The 20375-nt window shown below is 34.2% G+C and overlaps 1 protein-coding gene across 1 annotated transcript; it reads right to left on the bottom strand.

The window, feature by feature from the left end:
- Positions 1 to 101: 101 nt before the first annotated feature.
- LOC129004621 (DNA replication complex GINS protein PSF1-like) lies at positions 102 to 10392 on the bottom strand. The gene is made up of 6 exons (XM_054433166.1): positions 10066 to 10392; positions 7730 to 7794; positions 7169 to 7267; positions 3196 to 3286; positions 1858 to 1974; positions 102 to 931 (listed from the first exon to the last, which is right to left on the bottom strand). Exons 1-6 carry the CDS (start codon positions 10135 to 10137, stop codon positions 788 to 790), a joined length of 588 nt encoding a protein of 195 aa, XP_054289141.1. The 5' UTR covers positions 10138 to 10392; the 3' UTR covers positions 102 to 787.
- Positions 10393 to 20375: the final 9983 nt, after the last annotated feature.

The following is a 20375-nucleotide window of genomic DNA, read 5'->3' as shown; positions in this document are numbered from 1 at the left end:
GTGGTAAGACAGTGTTACTTTTTTCAGATAACTGGTACATGAAGATACTCCAAAAAGGATTTAAATTGTTGTATAGATACAACGGCATTTTTCTATAAAAATTTTCCAAACTAAAATTAATGCTAGATTTTGTTGTTAATATGTCATTCTGGAGTAAAATATTGGAGTAATAAATACACTTAGTATTACAATTCTTGGTAAAAACTTTTATTCTTCTAAATATATTATTGGTACAATATTTCCTACACAAAATCATTACAGAATAGAATCTGAAAATGTTATACAAATGTTTACAATCGATGGCTGAGGATGTAACATAGAGCAGAAGGGATTAGGTTTTTGGGATTTAGGTGAGGACAGAACTTTTACTTTTCCCATTCAAGTATGGTCTCCAGGCTTTGGCTGAATTTAATACAATTTTAAATTAATTAAATACGTTGAACTACAAATATTATTCCTCTTAAAATTCAGTATTGCTAATAATACATTTTACTTTACTATAGAAATTGAAAAAAAATGGATAGTTCCTGTCATAGTAAAAGTTAAAAAAATTCATTAAAAATTCACTAACATAGTAAAATACAAAGACGTCTTTTTATCACAGTAAATTTACACACACTCGTTTGAATAATAAATAGTGAGCACACATGATGTGAACCTATGCTGGATCTAAATTTGAATAGGGCTCCTTCTATTTCTCCAAGCCTTCAGCCATCGTATCAGTCAGTGTAGGGTAATGAAAGGCATTAGCACAAGTTGATTAGGTAAATGGATCTGAGTTGGTACCTCAGCTGGAGATCTGCTCCAGAACACCTTGCCTTATCAAAGGCTCACACAACGACCTCGGGATCAGATGTTGACTGTTCTTCTTCAGCACAATTACATCTCCGTCTTCCAGTTCAAGCTTTCCATAGTCCATCAAACTTCTAACCTAGAATAAAAGGGACGGTTCAATATCCATGTAAACCAGTTCTTATACGATTAATGATATCTTGCTAACATACATCTACCACCAAAGGAAGTAATGGAAATAAAAAAAAACTCATTAAAAAAAATTACAAAACGTTAAAATAACTATTTTATTAATTATTTTCCCGGACTACAAGCCCTGTTGCCTATAGAAAAGACGGGTTTTACAGTAATTAATTGTGCATTGTAAGTGTTTTCACGCTAGTAGGATAAAATCATAGAAATCATAAGAAAATGGAAATTGAGTATCAGGAGCCAACGTGTCTAATAGTTTTGACATAGTGAATAAAATCCACCAATGTTACAAAACTAAAATTTAAGCTAATACTAATAGATCGAGAGTATAATCTATGACACATACATAACTTGTACATGTCAGCCAGAATGTACTATTAGATACATCCAACAATCAATAATTTACAACATGTTTCAAGCAGTTCACAAAAGGACTTAATCTGTTTAACTAAATCCAACATAATGATAATGATCTGGATTTAAAACATACAACCAAGTTCCAGGAGCCTGTAGTTTATGTGATAGTGAAAATAAATTCGGAAATAGTTTGAAAGCAGATAAGATTCTGTCTAGAACCTTAAAATCTGTGTTCCCTTCACATTTACATGTTGGAAGTTGCCATATAAAACTGTCATATGGCTCTAGATATCACATGAGAATTTCGGGGATGGATTTACATGTTTATCCAATGTAAAAATACTCAATTTAGCTAAGTAAATAAGAGGGATAACCCTCTGCCAAAAAAATATACAATCTGTATTTATACAGGGATATAACAGATTTTGTTGAAAATTCACATTATTTTAGTTTAAAACATTTTCGATAAACTACTTAAGTATGGCTCACTGCTATATTGTAAAAAGTTTCTCTTACCTCTACATATAGTGATTTTGGAGGCTTTATGTCCTGTGTAAGGTTCAATCCATAATTGTTTCCCAAAGATTTCATGTACTTTGCCAGAGATTTAGTGTAATTGTTGAACCATCTGATCTGAAATTTAGTAATGTTATAAATTGTGTGGACAAAAATCTGAAAACTGTTTTATCAGTTTTAGCAAGTGACTTTGCTGAAATGGTGGTGATCAGAAACCATACACAACCTAATAGCTTCTGTATCCAATAGTCAATGCTAATAGCCTCGAGACCAAAGACCCAGATGGTCACCTGACCACTTGTGATTGGTACATGCGCAAGATGGGCTTGGTAGCCGAGAAGGATGTGTTGGTGTAGTGAAGGTTGAACCAGGGTCGGCTTCACAAACGCTTAGTCTAGAATAATCATAGTTTACTAAATTAAATAATCCCAAAAAGGAGTTAATAGAATCAATGATGGATGAGGAAGGGGTCAGGAAGAACCAGCTGATTTCTATTTAGAGATAGTATTGTGTAGTCATCCACCTGTTGGGTTTCGTAGAAAATTTCACAACATTTATGACAATACAAGTCATAGTCGATACGAAAAAAAAAAACAATTAGGGTTAAAAACCATGGTTTTTATAGTGTCAGATAACATCACTTTGGTTAGAGAACCTGTTGCGAGCAACTGTCAAAATCATCGGGATTGCAGGTTATATGACTATGACTTGTATTGTCTTAAATGTTGTGAAATTTTCTACAAAACCCAACGGGGGGATTCTAATATAGATAAAATTTGGTCTACTAGATTCCGACTGATGATGGACCTTCGGGCCCAAAATTAATTTTGTATCAATAAAACAGGATTGCTAAGATAAGGCCTTATAATATCAACCAATATTATATTGTCAATTATTCTAGTCAAATAAGAATAGTCAGTTTTTCAGTACAACATTTCAATGGTAACTTTATTTACCATTTGCTTCATCATATTAACAATATTAAAAACATGTGATAGTTAATCTTAACAAATAGATTATACAGCAGAAATATAAAAGATTAATCAATGGACATACATAGTATATGAAATTAGTCATTAACAGTAATTATTTACTAAAAAGGACCACAGGGGTGTAGTATGTAGTCTGTAGCTCTGTACACATACAGACACACTCCTTTGAAAACCACTTTTTGGGCTCAGACTTCAGGGGGGCCCAAAATTTATACTGTATTTCCAAATAAAATTCAAACTAAAAAAAATTTGACATTTAAAAAATAATTTCTCTTATACTGAATAAGGGGAGAAAATCCCTCAATATAAAGTATGAAAATCTGATAAGTAGGAAAATTGTACAAACCTCTGACTCACTCAAGTTTTCTTTAATGTCAGGTGGCAGAATACTTCCGAACTCCCATCGCATTTGTCTGATAAGCTGCATTCGGTTCCAACTGTAAATAAACGGTATCAGCATTCTGACACATACTTTCTCCCATAAGTTTGTCAACAACCCTTATCATGTGTAAGCGGTGAGAGTAAATTTACGGAATTGGGATTAGTACAATTTTGTTCAGAATTTAAAGGACTACATACAAAATTTTTATCAAAATCGTTCGGGCCAGTTTTGTGAAAATTAGATTTTTCCGTTATTTTATGGGAAATAACATAATTTACAATAACTTTTGAACCGTAATTTTTACAGAAATGGAATTTGTACCATTTTGTTCAGAATATAAAGGACTATAACATACCAAATTTTTATCAAAATCGTTCAGGCCGTTTTTGTGAAAATCCTATGTTTCCGTTATTTTATGGGGTTTTATGGGAAAATTCCCATTAAAAATTAAATTTTTTTTAATGAAAAAACTATCAAAACTTTAAGGACCATAACATACTATGATAAATTGAAACCGGATTTTTTTCTAAAATCCTATTTTTCGTTATTTTATGGGGTTTTTATGGGAAAATAACATAAATTACCATAACTTTTGAACCGTAATTTTTACAGAAATGGGATTTGTACCATTTTGTTCAGAATTTAAAGGGCTACTAAATACTAAATTACTACTAAATACTAAATTACACTATTACTAAATTATACTAAATTTTTATCAAAATCGTTCGGGCCATTTTTGAGAAAATCAGATTTTTCCGGTTTTTTATGGGAAAATCCCCATTAAAAATCAAAATTTGAAAAAATGAAAAAAACGCCAGGAAATACTATGGATTAGAACCTACATACCAAATTTCATCGAAATCAGACCACAGGTGTAGTCCCTAGCTCTGTACACATCCAGACACACAGACACACACAGACATCACTTCGAAAACCACTTTTTTGGGTCCGGGGGACCCAAAACGAATATATCCACTCAAAACTCAAACTCAAAAATTTTGACGAAAACAATACTTTCTCCATATACTATGGTATAGGGGGAGAAAGTAAAAAATCAATAATACAGGGTGGGGCAGGGACATATCCCTTCTTTTAAGATTGCACTGTGAGTAGTGGGGGTGTGCTGGAGGAATGGGGTTAGGATCAAGACACTGATGCTTTGGGATTTTTTTTTAGAATATCACTTTCAGTGGTAGACATGGCTTGTTCGAGTGAGCAATGTGCTTTTGCACTCAAGATGTATTTTTTTTTTTTATAATTAAATAACTTACGTCATCAATCCATAAATTGCTGTGGAGTACGCATTTCAACCATCAGGTCATCCTCAGCTCCACTGTCACTAGGTTGAATCTGTTTCTATGTTGCTTTGATTTTGTAGCAACAACGTCGATAAATCGAATAAATAGGCCAAACCCATTTTACATTCATCACACATACACGACACGTACGAAACATTCAAATAACGATAATACTATGATTATAACACCGTGCGCACGGCTGGACGGGATCAGGTTTGTGGCTACAACAAGGTTTGAGTGTAGCCGCAAACCTGAGCCCGTCCAGCCGTGCGCACGGCGTTATAATCATAGTTTAATCGTTATTTTAATGTTTCGTACATGTCGTGTATGTGTGATGAATGTAAAATGGGTTTGGCCTATTTATTCGATATATCGACGTTGTTGCTACAAAATCAAAGCAACATAGAAACAGATTCAACCTAGTGACAGTGGAGCTGAGGATGACCTGATGGTTGAAACGCGTACTCCACAGCAATTTATGGATTGATGACGTAAGTTATTTAATTATTTGATAACTCAATCCGTTGTGCTACAATCTCAACATTATTTTTTTTATCTGTCTATTGTTGCTGTGCAGCTAGAGTGCGCTGCGAACTTGTTATCGGATGGCCTGCCGCAAATCTGTTACATTTTAGTGTGGGTGAAGTACTTCTGTTTAAGGGTGGTGTATTGGGAAGGATATTTGGAGCTCAAAGAACCGTCCAAACTCCTGAAAACATTGACCTTGTCAGAAGATCAATTTTGCAGTCTCTTCAACGTTCTGCTTGTTAGCATGCATCCGCGCTGGCGTTGTCTAATCATAGTGTGCCTCGTATTCTCCATGAGGACCTACACCTCCATCTACACAAGATGGTAGTTGGTTTGCTCATGAACTCACACAACGGGACTGGCAACAACGAATGCAGGCATGTGAAATCTTAACTGCGGGTCTGCCTCATGTTGCTCGGGTTTTGTTTAGTGGTGAGGCACACTTCCATTTTCTGGGGCCGTAAATAAGCAGAATGATATTGGGTTCTCTATTGGAATGATGCTAAGCCTAGGGTAGTTCACGAGAGGACCCTAGATGCCTTGAAGGATGCAATTCTCATTGAAGTTGGCCACATTCCACAACAAATGCTTTACAGAGTTATAATGAAGTCCAGAACCAGAATACAGCAGTGCATTTAAGATTAGGGACACCACTCGCAGGATATGCTGTTTAAAACCAAGTAAAGTTATATTAAAATAAACTCCCGGATGTAACCTTTAAATCCCAATATAAAGTTTGGTTCTAACATTTTTGGTTGTCTTTAAATGTACCTTCAAAATTAAGGATACTTCCCTGTCCCACTCTGAATATACAGGGAGCGGCAAAATGATCTGACGGTTTTCTTTGCCGCCCTGTCAAGCGAGTGAGTGGCGGAGGGTGGTGGTAATACAGGCGTTACAAAGCCAACGTGTGGACATTTTTAGTAGCCACGGAGCCGTGGGACAGCTGAGCACCATGACTTTGTAGTAGAAGTGTTTTTAAAAGTGGCAATTCCTGTGTAGCTGTTCAGTACTTGTTTCAATGTGGGTCAAAGAAGAAAAGTCCCAACTCGAAACACCATTTTGCTGTAGGTGGGTAACTTTAGAGCTACTAGTTCAGCATTGAAACTAAAATCTGACTACGTGGTGTAAGACTAAAGAGAGTGAGAAGGACTATGTGGTGTGATTGAACGTGTGATTCCTCACTCATAATGGCAACTTTGTCACGTGTAAGAAAATCAATCACTAATTGTTCTGAAAAAGAGCTGCGCTTTGCATAACCACTGGGCTTCAACTGTTGCAGTTGCACGATTGCCATTTTGTATGAATGAAAATGCAGATCGTATTGTAATACTCTTCTACTGAGCGGCCAGACAAGTGCAGAGCTGCAGCTTATTTACGTTTAGGCTGCTGAGGACTAACATCCACAGCTTATCTCACTCTCTCGCCACTCTCTGTTGTCCGAGCTGACCTTGGACAGCCTGTTGACTTTTTTTCAATGCTATACTAGTAGCTCTGAAGTAACCTACCCACAGCAGAATGGTGTTTTGAGTTAAGACTTTTCCCCTTGGACCCACATTGAAACGTCTACGGTACTACCGCTGAACAGCTACACGAATTGCTACTTTAAAAAAAACACTTCCCATACAAATGCATGGAACTCAGCTGTCCACAGCTCCATGGCTACTAAATATGTCCGCACGTAGGCTTTGTAACGCCCCAATTCCCACCAGCCTCCGCCACTCACTCGCTTGACAGGGCGGCAAAGAAAACCGTCAGATCATTTTGCCGCTCCCTGTATGAATATAGGGTTGATCGAAATGATGCAAGATTGGACTTGTCAATGATTGGACAAAAGACACTCGACTAATTTTTGGTAAGAAAATTACTAAACAATAAATTTTTTTTGCCATTGATGAAATAAACACTAGATGTTGCTTTCCGATTAAAATATTTATTTGTTACATCACTATTCTTAAAAATAATAAATTCATAGTTTAGTGGTTAGTAGTCATTCAATATTTATAAAGAAATACAGAGATTAGATTACTTTTTATGTGTTTAATTGTTACTACTTTTTAGTACCTATTTTAGATTGTTTCAGTTAGGCTATATTAATAATTTCATCTTACAGGTAAGCAAGAAGGCATCGCTGATTCCTCTCCAAAGCAGCCTTTTCTAATTTTACTTCAGGAAAGATTTCATTAGCATCTGCGTCAGTTGTAGAATTCCTAAAAAAATATTAAATAATTACTCAAGACAGTAGTTTATAAATTAGCCTATATAGAAAGAAAATGAAGGAAACATCACAATAATAGGGCCTAATCTGTGATTAAGGCACTATTGTCAATCTGCCCTGATCGCAGGTACATCATCATTGTCACCCGCCATAGCAATAAAATCAACATTTTCTGCCATTGCAAGCACATCATCTCCCGCCACAAAAATCTCCCCGTGATCGTGGCAAATTCATTAACAACTGTGATCCTGGAGACATCATTGTCTTCAGCTGCAAAATCATGAACATTTCCGGTGATCATCTTTATTATGATCACGAAAAAAAATTTTAAACCCCTTGTGATTGGATTTCAAAGATACAAAATTATTTTGCACTATTATTTAATCAGCAAAAAATACAAAGTTTTAAACATTCAACTTCTGTTGCCTATTATTAATTTCTTCTTTATACTCACATTGCCTCTGAAATCTGCTCACAGAGAAGTCTCATTTCTTCAAACACCAATCTCACATGATCATCCTGGAAAAAGAAAATACGGCAGTTTACTCAATTGCTCAATTTTCAAACATTTTTGATGGGTAGTAAAAATACTCTTCATTAAATAGACCTAATTTAAAATAACTACTTTTAAAAGTGCCAGTACCAAACTTAAAGATAGAATGTTCTATCTTAACATTATACACATTATAATATGCTATGAATAATCTAGGTAGGTAACTTTAGATTATTCTTAAAACCACAGTTCGGGTGGCAATGCAATACAAGTGCGCTTGAAAATAAGTGGGCAACAATTAAAGTTAGTATGACTACGATCAGTTTTATAGTATTTTAGTAACTGCAGGGAAAATATAATGTGTAACGCAAGCGCAAAGTGCCGTTGCTGCACTCAAGAAACTTTCCACACTCACCTGCAGCTTGTGTGTAAACATTTCTCTCATACTGCAGCAATGTGCCACTTTGCGCACTAGTTACACAAATAACTATTGTCACATATCTCAACCTAGGATGCAAACTTAGGATTTCTACACTTGGGCTTGAGGTTTACCACTTTTGTTGGTGTGGTAGACCCTTAGGACTGATAGGTGGCCAAGAGGTCTGTGGCATTGTCACTTTGGTCAAGAGTCAACATTGTAAACCAAGGGGACAAATCTCATCTAGATAGGATCTGGTTGCAACTGAGGAGATCACCTAAATGTAAGAGAGGCCCACCCAAAGTAAATTATGAGCTCCCTGGTGGAAGTTTACGAAGCGGATGATTTCTTTATGGGACACTTGTCTCATCGGGTGTTAGGTTGGTATTGACTATATATCTGTAGTTCAGTGATATATCCCCTATTTCGTAACAATATTTCAATATTCGGGAGATATAGGCTACATCCTAGATTTTGTATGAATTTCCCATTCTTACGGGCTAATTACACTTTTCTCCTGATGATTAACCATGTTGGATCCAACGTGTCCCCTAGTGAATTGGATTGGGGATATTGCTTATTAATTTAAATTATACTAGAAGGACGACATATCAGTAACAAAAAGTCCTTTAACCCATTGGGGAAGGAATTAATGCGCTGCCTTCAGTGCCCTCTGTCGGCAATTTATTTTACCGAATATGTAGACTTTTACTCTAATAGTTAGGCCTATAGAAATAAAACCTTAGGTAATAAATTAATAATTCTTTTGCCATTTTGTTCACAGTAAAATTGTCTACAAAAAAGGGATTAATTTGATAGTCAAAGTGTAAAATAATATTATAAAGATTATAATATAAAACATTTTTAAAAACAAATTTTTATACAGTAGTTAACTTGGTTTACAAATTCCAAGATTAATCCAGTCACCAAATGACACTAGGCTATTGTTATAAAGTTTAATTGATTCCCTACGTAGAAAAATCACAAGTTGTTTACGTTTATAAGTAATAACATAGAAAAAAATGTTTGTTTTACCTTACCGCAGCTGATTTTGGGTGATATCTGGTTTCCTTGGCAACACAACCTTGTTTGTTATTCGCAAAAATAAATGAGTACTAAATATGCAAAACAAGAAGCAAGATTTTTATAAAAATCATAAAAGTAAGAAGAAACAAAAAGGGGGGAAAATAATAATAATTAAATAACTAGTGGCGCTGCGTAGTGGTGACACGAGCAGCACTCGGAAGTCAGCCGCCGGGCCTGCAGCGGCCATACGAATAACGCTCATAAGTTGGCGCCAATGGGAAGAAAGTTATTGAATTGATGTCATAGAATAGTTTTAAAATGTTTTTAGGACGTGAGTTGGGGCTATTTAAGAAGTACTCAATCCATAAAGTTCCATGGTGTTCATAAATACAAAGACTGATCAATGTCAAAGTAAAACGAAATGATAGTCTTGCCTATTTTAAGATGCTCTTTCATATTCAAACAATATTTGCCATCTTGTAAAAATTAAGGTGTCTTTCTGTAATTTGGCTGCTTGATGTTTTAAGTTACATAAATAATTGAGACACTGACACTACCATACCGATATCTCCCTCTCCAAACAGTGGTGGGGAATCGTGGTTGCAATGCAACACACATCAATGCAAATCAAGTTTATCAATAATCTAGGAAACAATCGATTAGGAAACATAAATGTAGGACTAGGCTTGTTTACTTTTTTTAAAGCAAGGGAAAAATGTAGACTATAACAGCTTGTTTCCTGATCAAAATAAATACTTAGTACAGGCCCAAATTTGAGAAGTAACTTGAGCCTATATGATTAAGATAAGCTTCCAACAAGAGTTATAAAAATTAAGTCATTGTTCATACTTACATCAAAAGGTAACAAGCTTCCTCTACTTCTATCCAGTTCTTTGATTAATTCAAATGCTTTATCCCCGATCATGTTCAACAAAATATAAGTTCTAAATAGTAATGATAGGCCTAGGCCTGCTCTTGTTTTGCCTAGGCCTAGTTATCAAATTGGTATTGGTAAGAAGGAAGTCAATAACATTAAATATAATTGTATTTTCTTATATGGGTTGAGATAAACGTGGTTAAAACAGGCTTATGTTAAACTTTGATTAAAGTTCAAGAAAATACTTCATTATCAAGTTAAAACTATTACATTAACACAATCGCATTCAATACATAAAACATAACCTATAAATCAGTTTGACTTTTCGTTTTAACTCAAAATATTTGGTTATTCCCGCTCCACAGCTGTCTATATTTGCAACTCCTAATCTAAAACACAGTAACGGGTGTCTGTGATGAGTTGGTTGATTTTAGCAATAGAATAATAATATGTCTAACTGTTTACGTCCATATTTTGTTTGTTTCTTGTATCCTTGTATCATAAAATGCATAAGAGTAAGAGTATATAAATAATATAATTTATCAATCTCTAGAAGGTGGATATTCCCTACTTTAAGTAATTCTGGTTTGAAACGAGGTCAGGTTAAACTGGAGATACCTCATGAGACAGGTATGCGTCAAGGTCAAGGGCAAAATTTAACTAGGATTGCTTTCAGAGCAGTGAAAGCCAGTTGAGCGGAGCAATCATGTTTCGCGGTTTTTAAAGTAGTAAATGAAAAATGTTTATAGATATAATTCAAAATACATATGTTCCCACACTCACACTCTGCACTGCTAACCTATACTACTTCTTTCACCACTTCCTACGTCGTGGATCTGTTTCCCTCCCTTCCCAGAGCATTTTAGGATTGCCGATACGGATACATTAATCTAATTGCCACAAAGCGTTCCCACACTCAGCACCTTTAGCCTTTACTACTTCCTTCACCACCTCCTACGTCATGGACCGGTTTCCCTTCCTCTCCCCTAGCATTTTAATAGTTTAGATACATTAATCTAACTTCCCTTAAAGCGTTCCCACACTCATCTGCACTAGTGATGTAAAATACCCGGGTATTTAAAACTCGGGGTAAATACCCTGGGTATTTACCCGGGTAAATACCCAAAATGCATAAATACCCGGGTATTTTGGGTATTTATGAAATTCATTTATATTTACCCCTAATGTTATTGTTATCATTACATGATAAATTAGGATGGTCTGTAACACCTTTTACAGTAACTTGAAGCTTTGCTAGTACCTTTTATTTAATGATTTAGCACTTAAAAAAAAATAATAGGCCTACATAAAGTTTCTAAATAAGCATGGGGTTTCGTGTCTTATATCGAGTAACATCAGTTAAATTTAACTTACTATAATACAAAAAAATAGTATATTAAAAAAGGCTGTGGCTATTTTAATTTGTATCATTTTATAAATTTATAACCAATTAAATAAAAAATTATTTTAATTTATAAATATTCAGGAATTGTTGGGTATTTATGTTGCAATAAAAACAGTTGAACTTGCCATGAATAGTTTTATTAGCAATAAATGATTGTGTAAAACATTTTAGAATACTCCAAAAGAGTTAAAACTCTTTATAATGTTATTGCTATTAAATATTTTTCAAATTACCTTGAAATGTTATTATGTACAAAGTTGAAAAAAAACGTTTACAAGTTACAACCACTGTGCTAAAAAACTATAAAGAAGAATATGGCTTAATGTGAGAAAGTAAAGGCAGAATAATAAAGTAATTAAACTTTGCTGTGTTACCGTTTGGTTGGAAACAATAATATATTTGGATAAACCTACTAAAAAATGTATCTCTTGTTTTTTGTTCTAACTTAATATAATTTTGAAAGATTTATTGTGCTATAGATTCAAATGTTTTGTATCACAAGATTATTAAATTCGTTTTTTATACCATTGATACCAACAAAAGATCTAGAACAAAAATATTACTAAACCCTGCCATCCTACAGATTGAATTTTAATTATTTTCTTAAGTTGTTTATACATAGGCCACTACTAGGTTAAATTTTCCTGTCTTTCTAAATAATAATTATTGCTTTACAAGTTATTTTTCTTCACTTTCAATAAAATAAATTCATCTATCATTGAAATAAAAAAAATCATAAGTAGTCAGGACCAGTGCAACCATGCGACCAGGGTATTTATGCTTTATGCTCAGACCTGGGTATTTATGGCGATCATACCGAGAAGTAAAATACTAGTAGTGACCATATGAAATTTTGTTTAACACATTTTATCATCATTTTACTATTCTCACAGGGTAATAATTGCAATAAAACATCTCAATCTTCTCTAACTTTAATACAAATTATAAATACCCAGTTTTTGGGTATTTACCCGGGCCTGGGGTAAATACCCGGGTAAAAACCCAATTTATATTTACCTACCCACTGGGTATTTACCCGGCCCACATCACTAATCTGCACTGATAGTCTTTACCACTACTTCCTTTACCACTTATTCCTATGTCGTGGACCTGGTTTCCTCCCTTCCCAATAGCATTTTTGTATTTTAGATAGGTACATTAATATAACTGTCCCACACTCTGCCCTGCTAGCCTTTACTACTTCCTTGACCACTTCCTACGTCGAGGACCTGTTTCCCTTCCTTCACATAGCATTATAGTATTGCAGACAAATTACTGTAACTGTCACCATCGGTTCCCACACTTCGCACTGCCAGCCTTTACTACTTCCCTCACCACTTACAACGTTGTGGACCTGTTTCCCTTCCTTCCCATCGCATTTTAGATTGCATATACATTAATATATAACTGCCACAGATGGTTCCCAGCCTCCGGAGTGTTTGCCTTTACCATTTACTTCACTACTTCCTACGTCTTGGACCGGTTTCCCTCCCTTCCCATAACATGTTAGTATTGCAGATACATCAATGTAACTGCCACAAACGTTTCCCAAACTCCGCACTTCTCGCCTTTTCTACTTCCATCACCACTTCCTATGTCGGACCTAAGTTTGCCATTTATGAGATTGATCCATACGATGATTCAGATCATTCAGATTCACCTATGAATCGTTTAAGATCAAATGTTATTTTGTTATAACCTTATTAAGCTACGTAAATCAAATCTGTTAAATACTGTACCTAAGAAAGTATGATTTATCTATGACTGTACCTATTCGATCAATGGTCGTTTCCTAATTGCGACTTAAATGTAAACCTAAGACTCTCTCTGTATTATTTGATCATAGTTGTCATCATACAATTTTTCCCCCTTTCCCCACCCCCAACAAGAAAACAACTCTAGAAAGTGTAGTAGTCACACAACAAATATGAGTATTTCAAGTAGGCTGTTGGTCAACACATACACCTAAATACTTAGTACTGACAGCTGTTTCTATAGCTAAAGATTTATGGTCATAAGGCCTCAAAGAGAATACTATTTTTTCAATTTTATTTTTAATTAAGAGATAGTCATTAGCTCTAAACCAAGATGAAACTTCTTCTATTGAGTTATTTACCAAATAACTTAAATGCAGAAAGTCACTGGAAGTGTTAACAAATGCTGATCGTGTCATCAGCATAAAGAAGGGTTCTACATTGTACATTATGAGGTAAATCATTAATACCAATTAAAAATAACAAAGGACCCAAAACAGATCCTTGGGGAACACCGTATTTCAAGTAAACCTCTTGAGACTGAACACCATTAATATACACAACTTGTCTCCTATCCTTTAGGTAAGATTCGAAAAGTTACAAGGCAGCGCCCTGAATGCCATAGAAGTGCAATTTTGAAAGAAGGTCTGAATATCTGCCGAATGTTATCTTTAAATTGTATACGTCCTGTTATGTCATGTTATGGATTTGTCTTGTATTTTTTTTATATAAACATTATAAAATTCTGGATAGCTACAATATCCCTTGACCCTTGGAATTTCGTTCTCACTTAAAAAATGTAATATTTATGCAAATATATTTATGTATCTATCTATATATTTAACTAGCTGTGTACCCGTTCTACGCACGGGGATCTTATAATATTCAGTTGAAACCTTCTTATATAACGAACAGCAGTTGGTTTGCATATTTTAAGATATGCTGGCCAAACTATTATACATAGCTTCATTTTATGTTGTTTTTTGTTGTTCCGGATCGGTATGACAATCAATAAAAGGTTAAATTACCTCTGTGTCTGCCGGTCGATCCTATAACGGTAGGCTTACTTTTATTTTTACTATCTGATCTCGTTTGCATGGCTCAATCACGTCCTGGTTGAAGTTCGTTCGCTACGCTCACTCACCTGTATGTTGGAGCTCGTTCGCTGCGCTCACTTTCCTTCAGGTTAGCTCGTTCGCTACGCTCACTTGCCTTCAGGTTAGCTCGTTCGCTACGCTCACTCGCCTCCAGGTTGCAAATTAGCTGTTGTCATAAATGTAAAAGAAATAATAGTGCTAGTGCTGCACCCTGTTGGTAATCCTTGTAACTTTAATGCTATTGAACATCACAGAACAGAACCAACTTGTTTAATTGAAACAGCTGTTAAGATTCAATAATTTCATTTCTCATAAGGTTAACATGGGCTTCCAGAAATTCCACGTCAAAAATCGACAAAAACTTGATTTTCAAGGGTTTACTGTTAAATATCTAACTGTCTCATATTCGATGAAATACGTCTAAAACCATCTCATATATGTATAGTATTTGGAAAATAAGTTTCAGGCGGGACAGTGCTATAGTTATTGAGGAGTAGTTGTAATAAAGTGCGTATTTTAGCGTTACCAAGAGAATGACAGATAGACAGACAGACAGACAGACAGACAGACAGACAGACAGACAGAAATTGAGATAAGGTTTGATTCGGTTTCTCTGACCTATGAAATGTAAAAATAACCAAAAAGTTCATTATTCTAAGCAATGTACAGACAAAACTCTAATTTTATTTATATAGATACACAGTTGTAACACTGTTTTCTCAGTAATTACTGGACCGTTCTACAAGATTTATGTCTCAAATTAAAGGGGATAGTATGTAGATTTGCCGAACTTCCTTAGAATTTACGTTTTTTCTAAGGGCTACGAGCTACAGCCCTTTAAAGGTCGAGTCAATACAATTCTTATTGAAGAATAAAATACACAGTTCATAAATTATTCGTCAGCTGTTTAATGTTTGTCAGACATTTGTTATTATTTTTATAACCTAACTTTCAGTATGCAATTATTAAACTTGGAGTTTCTGTTTATAAACACACGATTTTGATCAAGGAAAGTGTATTTGTTAACTTATTTTTGAAATGTTTTAGTTTTCCTGCAAAGTGATCTGAAGGAAAGTGGTAATTGAGTTTAAGTTTGAGTATGGAATGTGAAATAATACCCATAGTAGGGAACGGAAACTTATTGTTTTGATCAATATAATTTATTCTCTACGGCCACCAGAATAATCATTTGGAAATCCGCTTGCAAGTTGTACATATAATTGCTAATGAGTGGGAAACATACAAACATTTTAAAGTAGGTGACGAATCTTACTCAAGATCAGTGTTAGACGTTCAGTGGTACCAAACTTTACCTTCTCGAGATGGCGAGTACGCTGGGATACGTGGAACTACAATATATCAGTAAATTTTTTTTCAAGTACACAGGGAAGTTGCTTGAGAAACTGTGACTTTCCATTCGGTTCTGGCGAAGAAGTATGTGACTTGATGTTTAATGGCAATGTTGACTCGGGTCATTATAGCGTTATAAAACTTTATCATTAACCCCAGGGTGTGAAAAGTACAAAAAGAAAAAGAAGAGGTAATCATTAACCGGTCGTAAAGAGACGAACGAAAAAAATGTAGAAAACCATCGAATTAAAAAGGTAAAGAGCAGTGATGGTGTTAAATGTGCTCTGGAAGTCCCTTCTAAAAAATATCATTTTTTTAAATTGGGGTCGTTAGATTGGATTTGTCAGTACTGCAAATCTATGAATTTTGAGTCAGAACATACTAACTGGGGCACAAATATTTTTTCCTTATGTTGTCACAAGGGGAAGGTAAAATGAACTCCTTATCAACATTTTGAGTTTATGGGAAATCTTATCAACACAGCGACTATAAAAAAGTATTAAGGGTCAAAAGAGACAAAAAACTATTTGAGTAAAATATAATACAAACCTGCATCTGCAATGGCCAGTTCTAAGTCTCACTTGAATCAACATCTTTCTGGTAGTGGTAGTCTACATAGTTTTAAAATCCACGACTCCTTTTCCATCAAATTGGACCGTTAATAGCCTCTAACATTGAACAAAGTATGCCCAACTTTATATATACGACGTAAACACAGTTTTTACTCACAGTATGGGTCAAAGATTCGTGAAATGCGACCAACTGCTGATGCTGATGTATATGTAAGCTAAGTGACTATCTTTATTCCATACAACAAATGTAATGAAAAAAACGACGAATATAGGAATATACTTGAGCAAATTATCTAAATAGCATAAATAGCTGCTTATTAGGTTATCAGCATTGCCGAGTTCGTATACTTTTTTATTTTTCAAATGAAACTCGAATTAATATAAAACATTCATTTGGTTAAAATAATATATCGGTTTGATTAACATAAAATAGTTTATACAGGCAAACTATCAGTTCTATTTCATGTAAAAAATTAAACAACCCCTAAATAAAATACAAAGATAAACAGTAATTGTTAATTATTATTTCTTTTATTGCTGACAATATTCCCGTGGTGGAGCACGGGCGGTTAACTAGTATCATGCTAGTATATACCATTTAATATATTTAATACGCTTATTTAATCTATATATTAATATCTATCTATCTATATATTAATAGGCAAGCATGTTTCTTTAAAACCTTTTTTCTCAGCTCGTGTGCATCGTAGGGAAAATCTACGCATACCGTTGGAAAGCTATTTTCCTGTAGGTGTGCAGAATCCCTTTATAAATTTAAATAGGCTCAAAGATAAGCACAAAAAATCTATATATTAATAGGCAAGCATGTTTCTTTAAAACCTTTTTTCTCAGCTCGTGTGCATCGTAGGGAAAATCTACGCATACCGTTGGAAAGCTATTTTCCTGTAGGTGTGCAGAATCCCTTTATAAATTTAAATAGGCTCAAAGATAAGCACAAAAAATGAGTTTAAAAATTTGAAAAAATTAACATGGATCTTATGCGTTGCTATGCTGGTTACGAAATAACAACGAAATATAAACAGAAAATCAAAACAAATGGAGGAAACTCCAATCACATGTTTTATTTGCAGTGTGGGGTGAAAATAGATAAGTGAGTACATTACATATTTTTGGTCGAGTTTCGACCACTGGACGACCTCTCGTACTTATTTAATACGCAAGCAGGATTTTTGTGACAATTACTCCTCCAAAACTACTGAACCGATTGACATGTTTTTGGTGTCGTTGGAAAGAGCGTAACGTGAAGTTGTGCAGGAAACTTTCTTTTTAGGTAAATAATTAGAGAGTGAGGCACTGGGGCCCTTTAAAGTTTCATATTTCTCCATAAGAATAACATGGGAAACAAACATTGTTTTGAAACTCCAGCTGTTGTCAGAAATTAAATATTGATAATTGGTCTCCATAGAAGCATGAGAAAACTCACAATGTTTACATTACCTTTGACATTTAAATGTAAACAACCAGAACTGTCAAATGCCTATTTCACGATTTCAGACAGCTTATCCAAAAAAATAAAACAACTATGTGGTAAGGTTTATTTAATCTTAAACTTTTTGATGGATTATTTATTATAAATCTATTTCAATGATTATGAAACAGATTTTTCCCGTTGTGAAGCAAAAATTAAAAGTGAGAAGAAGAACATATGTTAATTGCAAACATGCAATGTGTAAATAATCTATGTTGTATTAAAATTGTGTATAGTTTTGGATGTTGATTTGTGTTTAATGATAGCCTATGTTATTGGTTATTGAATTTTTATTTTAAGAATTTGGCATATGAATATTCCTTTGATAAATAACACCATTTCAGAGTTCTGTCAGTTTTTGCTTAACTCTGTTCTGTACAGTTTAAAGTAGCCTACACCTTATTGTCTACAAATGGCTAAATAACTTAGGTACGGTACATTATAAAAGCTGAGAGCCTTTTTACGTTAACTTAAATTGTAAGCTTACCTTTTCCCGTCCATGGGCAGTTTGATAGTTAAAAATTATCCCTTTAAACTGGAATAGGACTGTTATGTAAATTGCGAGTATTTCCATTAGTTATTAATCTTTTAGCCGACTCTTTTAAAATCATCGGAAATTATGACTGTTGTCAGTTTTTAAACAAGTTATTTGTTTATAAATAACTCCCGTACTTCTTTGCAATTGCTCGATTTCGAGCAACATGTACACTAGTCTATACTTATTTAATACGCAAGCAGGTTTTTTGTGACAATTACTCCTCCGAAACTACTGAACCGATTGACATGTTTTTGGTGTCATTGGAAAGAACGTAACGTGAAGTTGTGCGGGAAACTTTCTTTTTATGAAAATAATTAGAGAGTGAGGCCCTGGGGCCCTTTAAAGTTTCATATTTCTCCATAAGATTAACATGGGAAACAAAAATTGTTATGAAACTCCAGCTGTTAACAGATATTAAAAGTGAGAAGAAGAACATATGTTAATTGTAAACATTCAATAAGTTTGAACAAACATTTACTGACTTGGTTGAAATGAAATATTTACTATTTGAATTTGGGTAGAGATATTACAACGGAAAAAAGCGAGAGAGCCTAGATAAAATGATATAATCTGTTATGTACATCTTGAGTGTTTACATAATCTTTGAGTCAAAGACATCAGAAATTATGACTGTTATTCGTTTTAAAATAACACCTGTAATACTTAGCAATTGCTCGAATTCGAGCAACAAGGACACTAGTACTTATTTAATACGCAAGCAGGATTTTTGTGACAATTACTCCTCTGAAACTACTGAACCGATTGACATGTTTTTGGTCTCATTGGAAATAGCGTAACGTGAAGTTGTGCAGGAAACTTTCTTTTTAGGGAAATAATTAGAGAGTGAGGCCCTGGGGCCCTTTAAAGTTTTGTATTTCCATAAGATTAACATGTGAAACAAACATTGTTTTGAAACTTCAGCTGTTGTCAGAAATTAAATTTAAAAAATCAGTCTCCATGGAATCATAAGAAAATTCACAATGTTTACATTTGCTTTGACATTTAAATGTAAACAACCAGAACTGTCAAATGCCTATTTCTCAATTTCAGACAGCTGATCCAAAAAAATAAAACAACTTAGGTTTATTTAATCTTAAACTTTATGAAGGATTATTTATTATAAATCTATTTCAGTGATTATGAAACAGATTTTTGCCGTTGCGAACCAAAAATTAAAAGTGAGAAGAAGAACATGTGTTAATTGTCAACAGTCAATGTGCGAATTATCTAATGTTGTATTAAAAATGGGTATAGTTTTGAATGCTCATTTCAGAGTTCTGCCAGTTTTTGCCTAACTCTGTTCTGTAGAGTTTAAAGTAGCCTACACCTTATTGTCTACAAATTGGCTAAATAACTTAGGTACGGTACATTATAAAAGCTGACAGCCTTTTTACGTTGACTTGAATTGTAAGCTTACCTTTTCCCGTCCATGGGCAGTTTGATAGTTAAAAATTATCCCTTTAAACTGGAACAGGACTGTTATGTAAATTGCGAGTATTTCCATTAGTTATTAATCTTTTAGCCGACTCTTTTAAAATCATCGGAAATTATGACTGTTGTCAGTTTTTAAACAAGTTATTTGTTTACAAATAACTCCCGTACTTCTTTGCAATTGCTCGATTTCGAGCAACATGTACACTAGTACTTATTTAATACGCAAGCAGGATTTTTGTGACAATTACTCCTCTGAAACTACTGAACCGATTGACATGTTTTTGGTCTCATTGGAAATAGCGTAACGTGAAGTTGTGCAGGAAACTTTCTTTTTAGGGAAATAATTAGAGAGTGAGGCCCTGGGGCCCTTTAAAGTTTTGTATTTCCATAAGATTAACATGTGAAACAAACATTGTTTTGAAACTTCAGCTGTTGTCAGAAATTAAATTTAAAAAATCAGTCTCCATGGAATCATAAGAAAATTCACAATGTTTACATTTGCTTTGACATTTAAATGTAAACAACCAGAACTGTCAAATGCCTATTTCTCAATTTCAGACAGCTGATCCAAAAAAATAAAACAACTTAGGTTTATTTAATCTTAAACTTTATGAAGGATTATTTATTATAAATCTATTTCAGTGATT

Source organism: Macrosteles quadrilineatus, unplaced genomic scaffold (genome assembly GCF_028750875.1).
Source record: "Macrosteles quadrilineatus isolate MER2022 unplaced genomic scaffold, UCM_ALF_1.0 Scaffold_10__1_contigs__length_6754688, whole genome shotgun sequence".
In the NCBI taxonomy this organism is placed as follows: domain Eukaryota; kingdom Metazoa; phylum Arthropoda; class Insecta; order Hemiptera; family Cicadellidae; genus Macrosteles; species Macrosteles quadrilineatus.
This window is presented reverse-complemented; position numbering and strand designations above follow the sequence as displayed.

Coding starts and splice junctions, on each gene's coding strand:
- LOC129004621 (XM_054433166.1), bottom strand. CDS start 10,137: ATGATCGGGGATAAAGCATTTGAATTAATCAAAGAACTGGATAGAAGT. Junction 7,795..10,065: donor GAAGCTTGTTACCTTTTGAT/GTAAGTATGAAC, acceptor TTCTTTTTCCAG/GATGATCATGTGAGATTGGT. Junction 3,287..7,168: donor CGATGCCTTCTTGCTTACCT/GTAAGATGAAAT, acceptor GTTTATTTACAG/TTGGAACCGAATGCAGCTTA.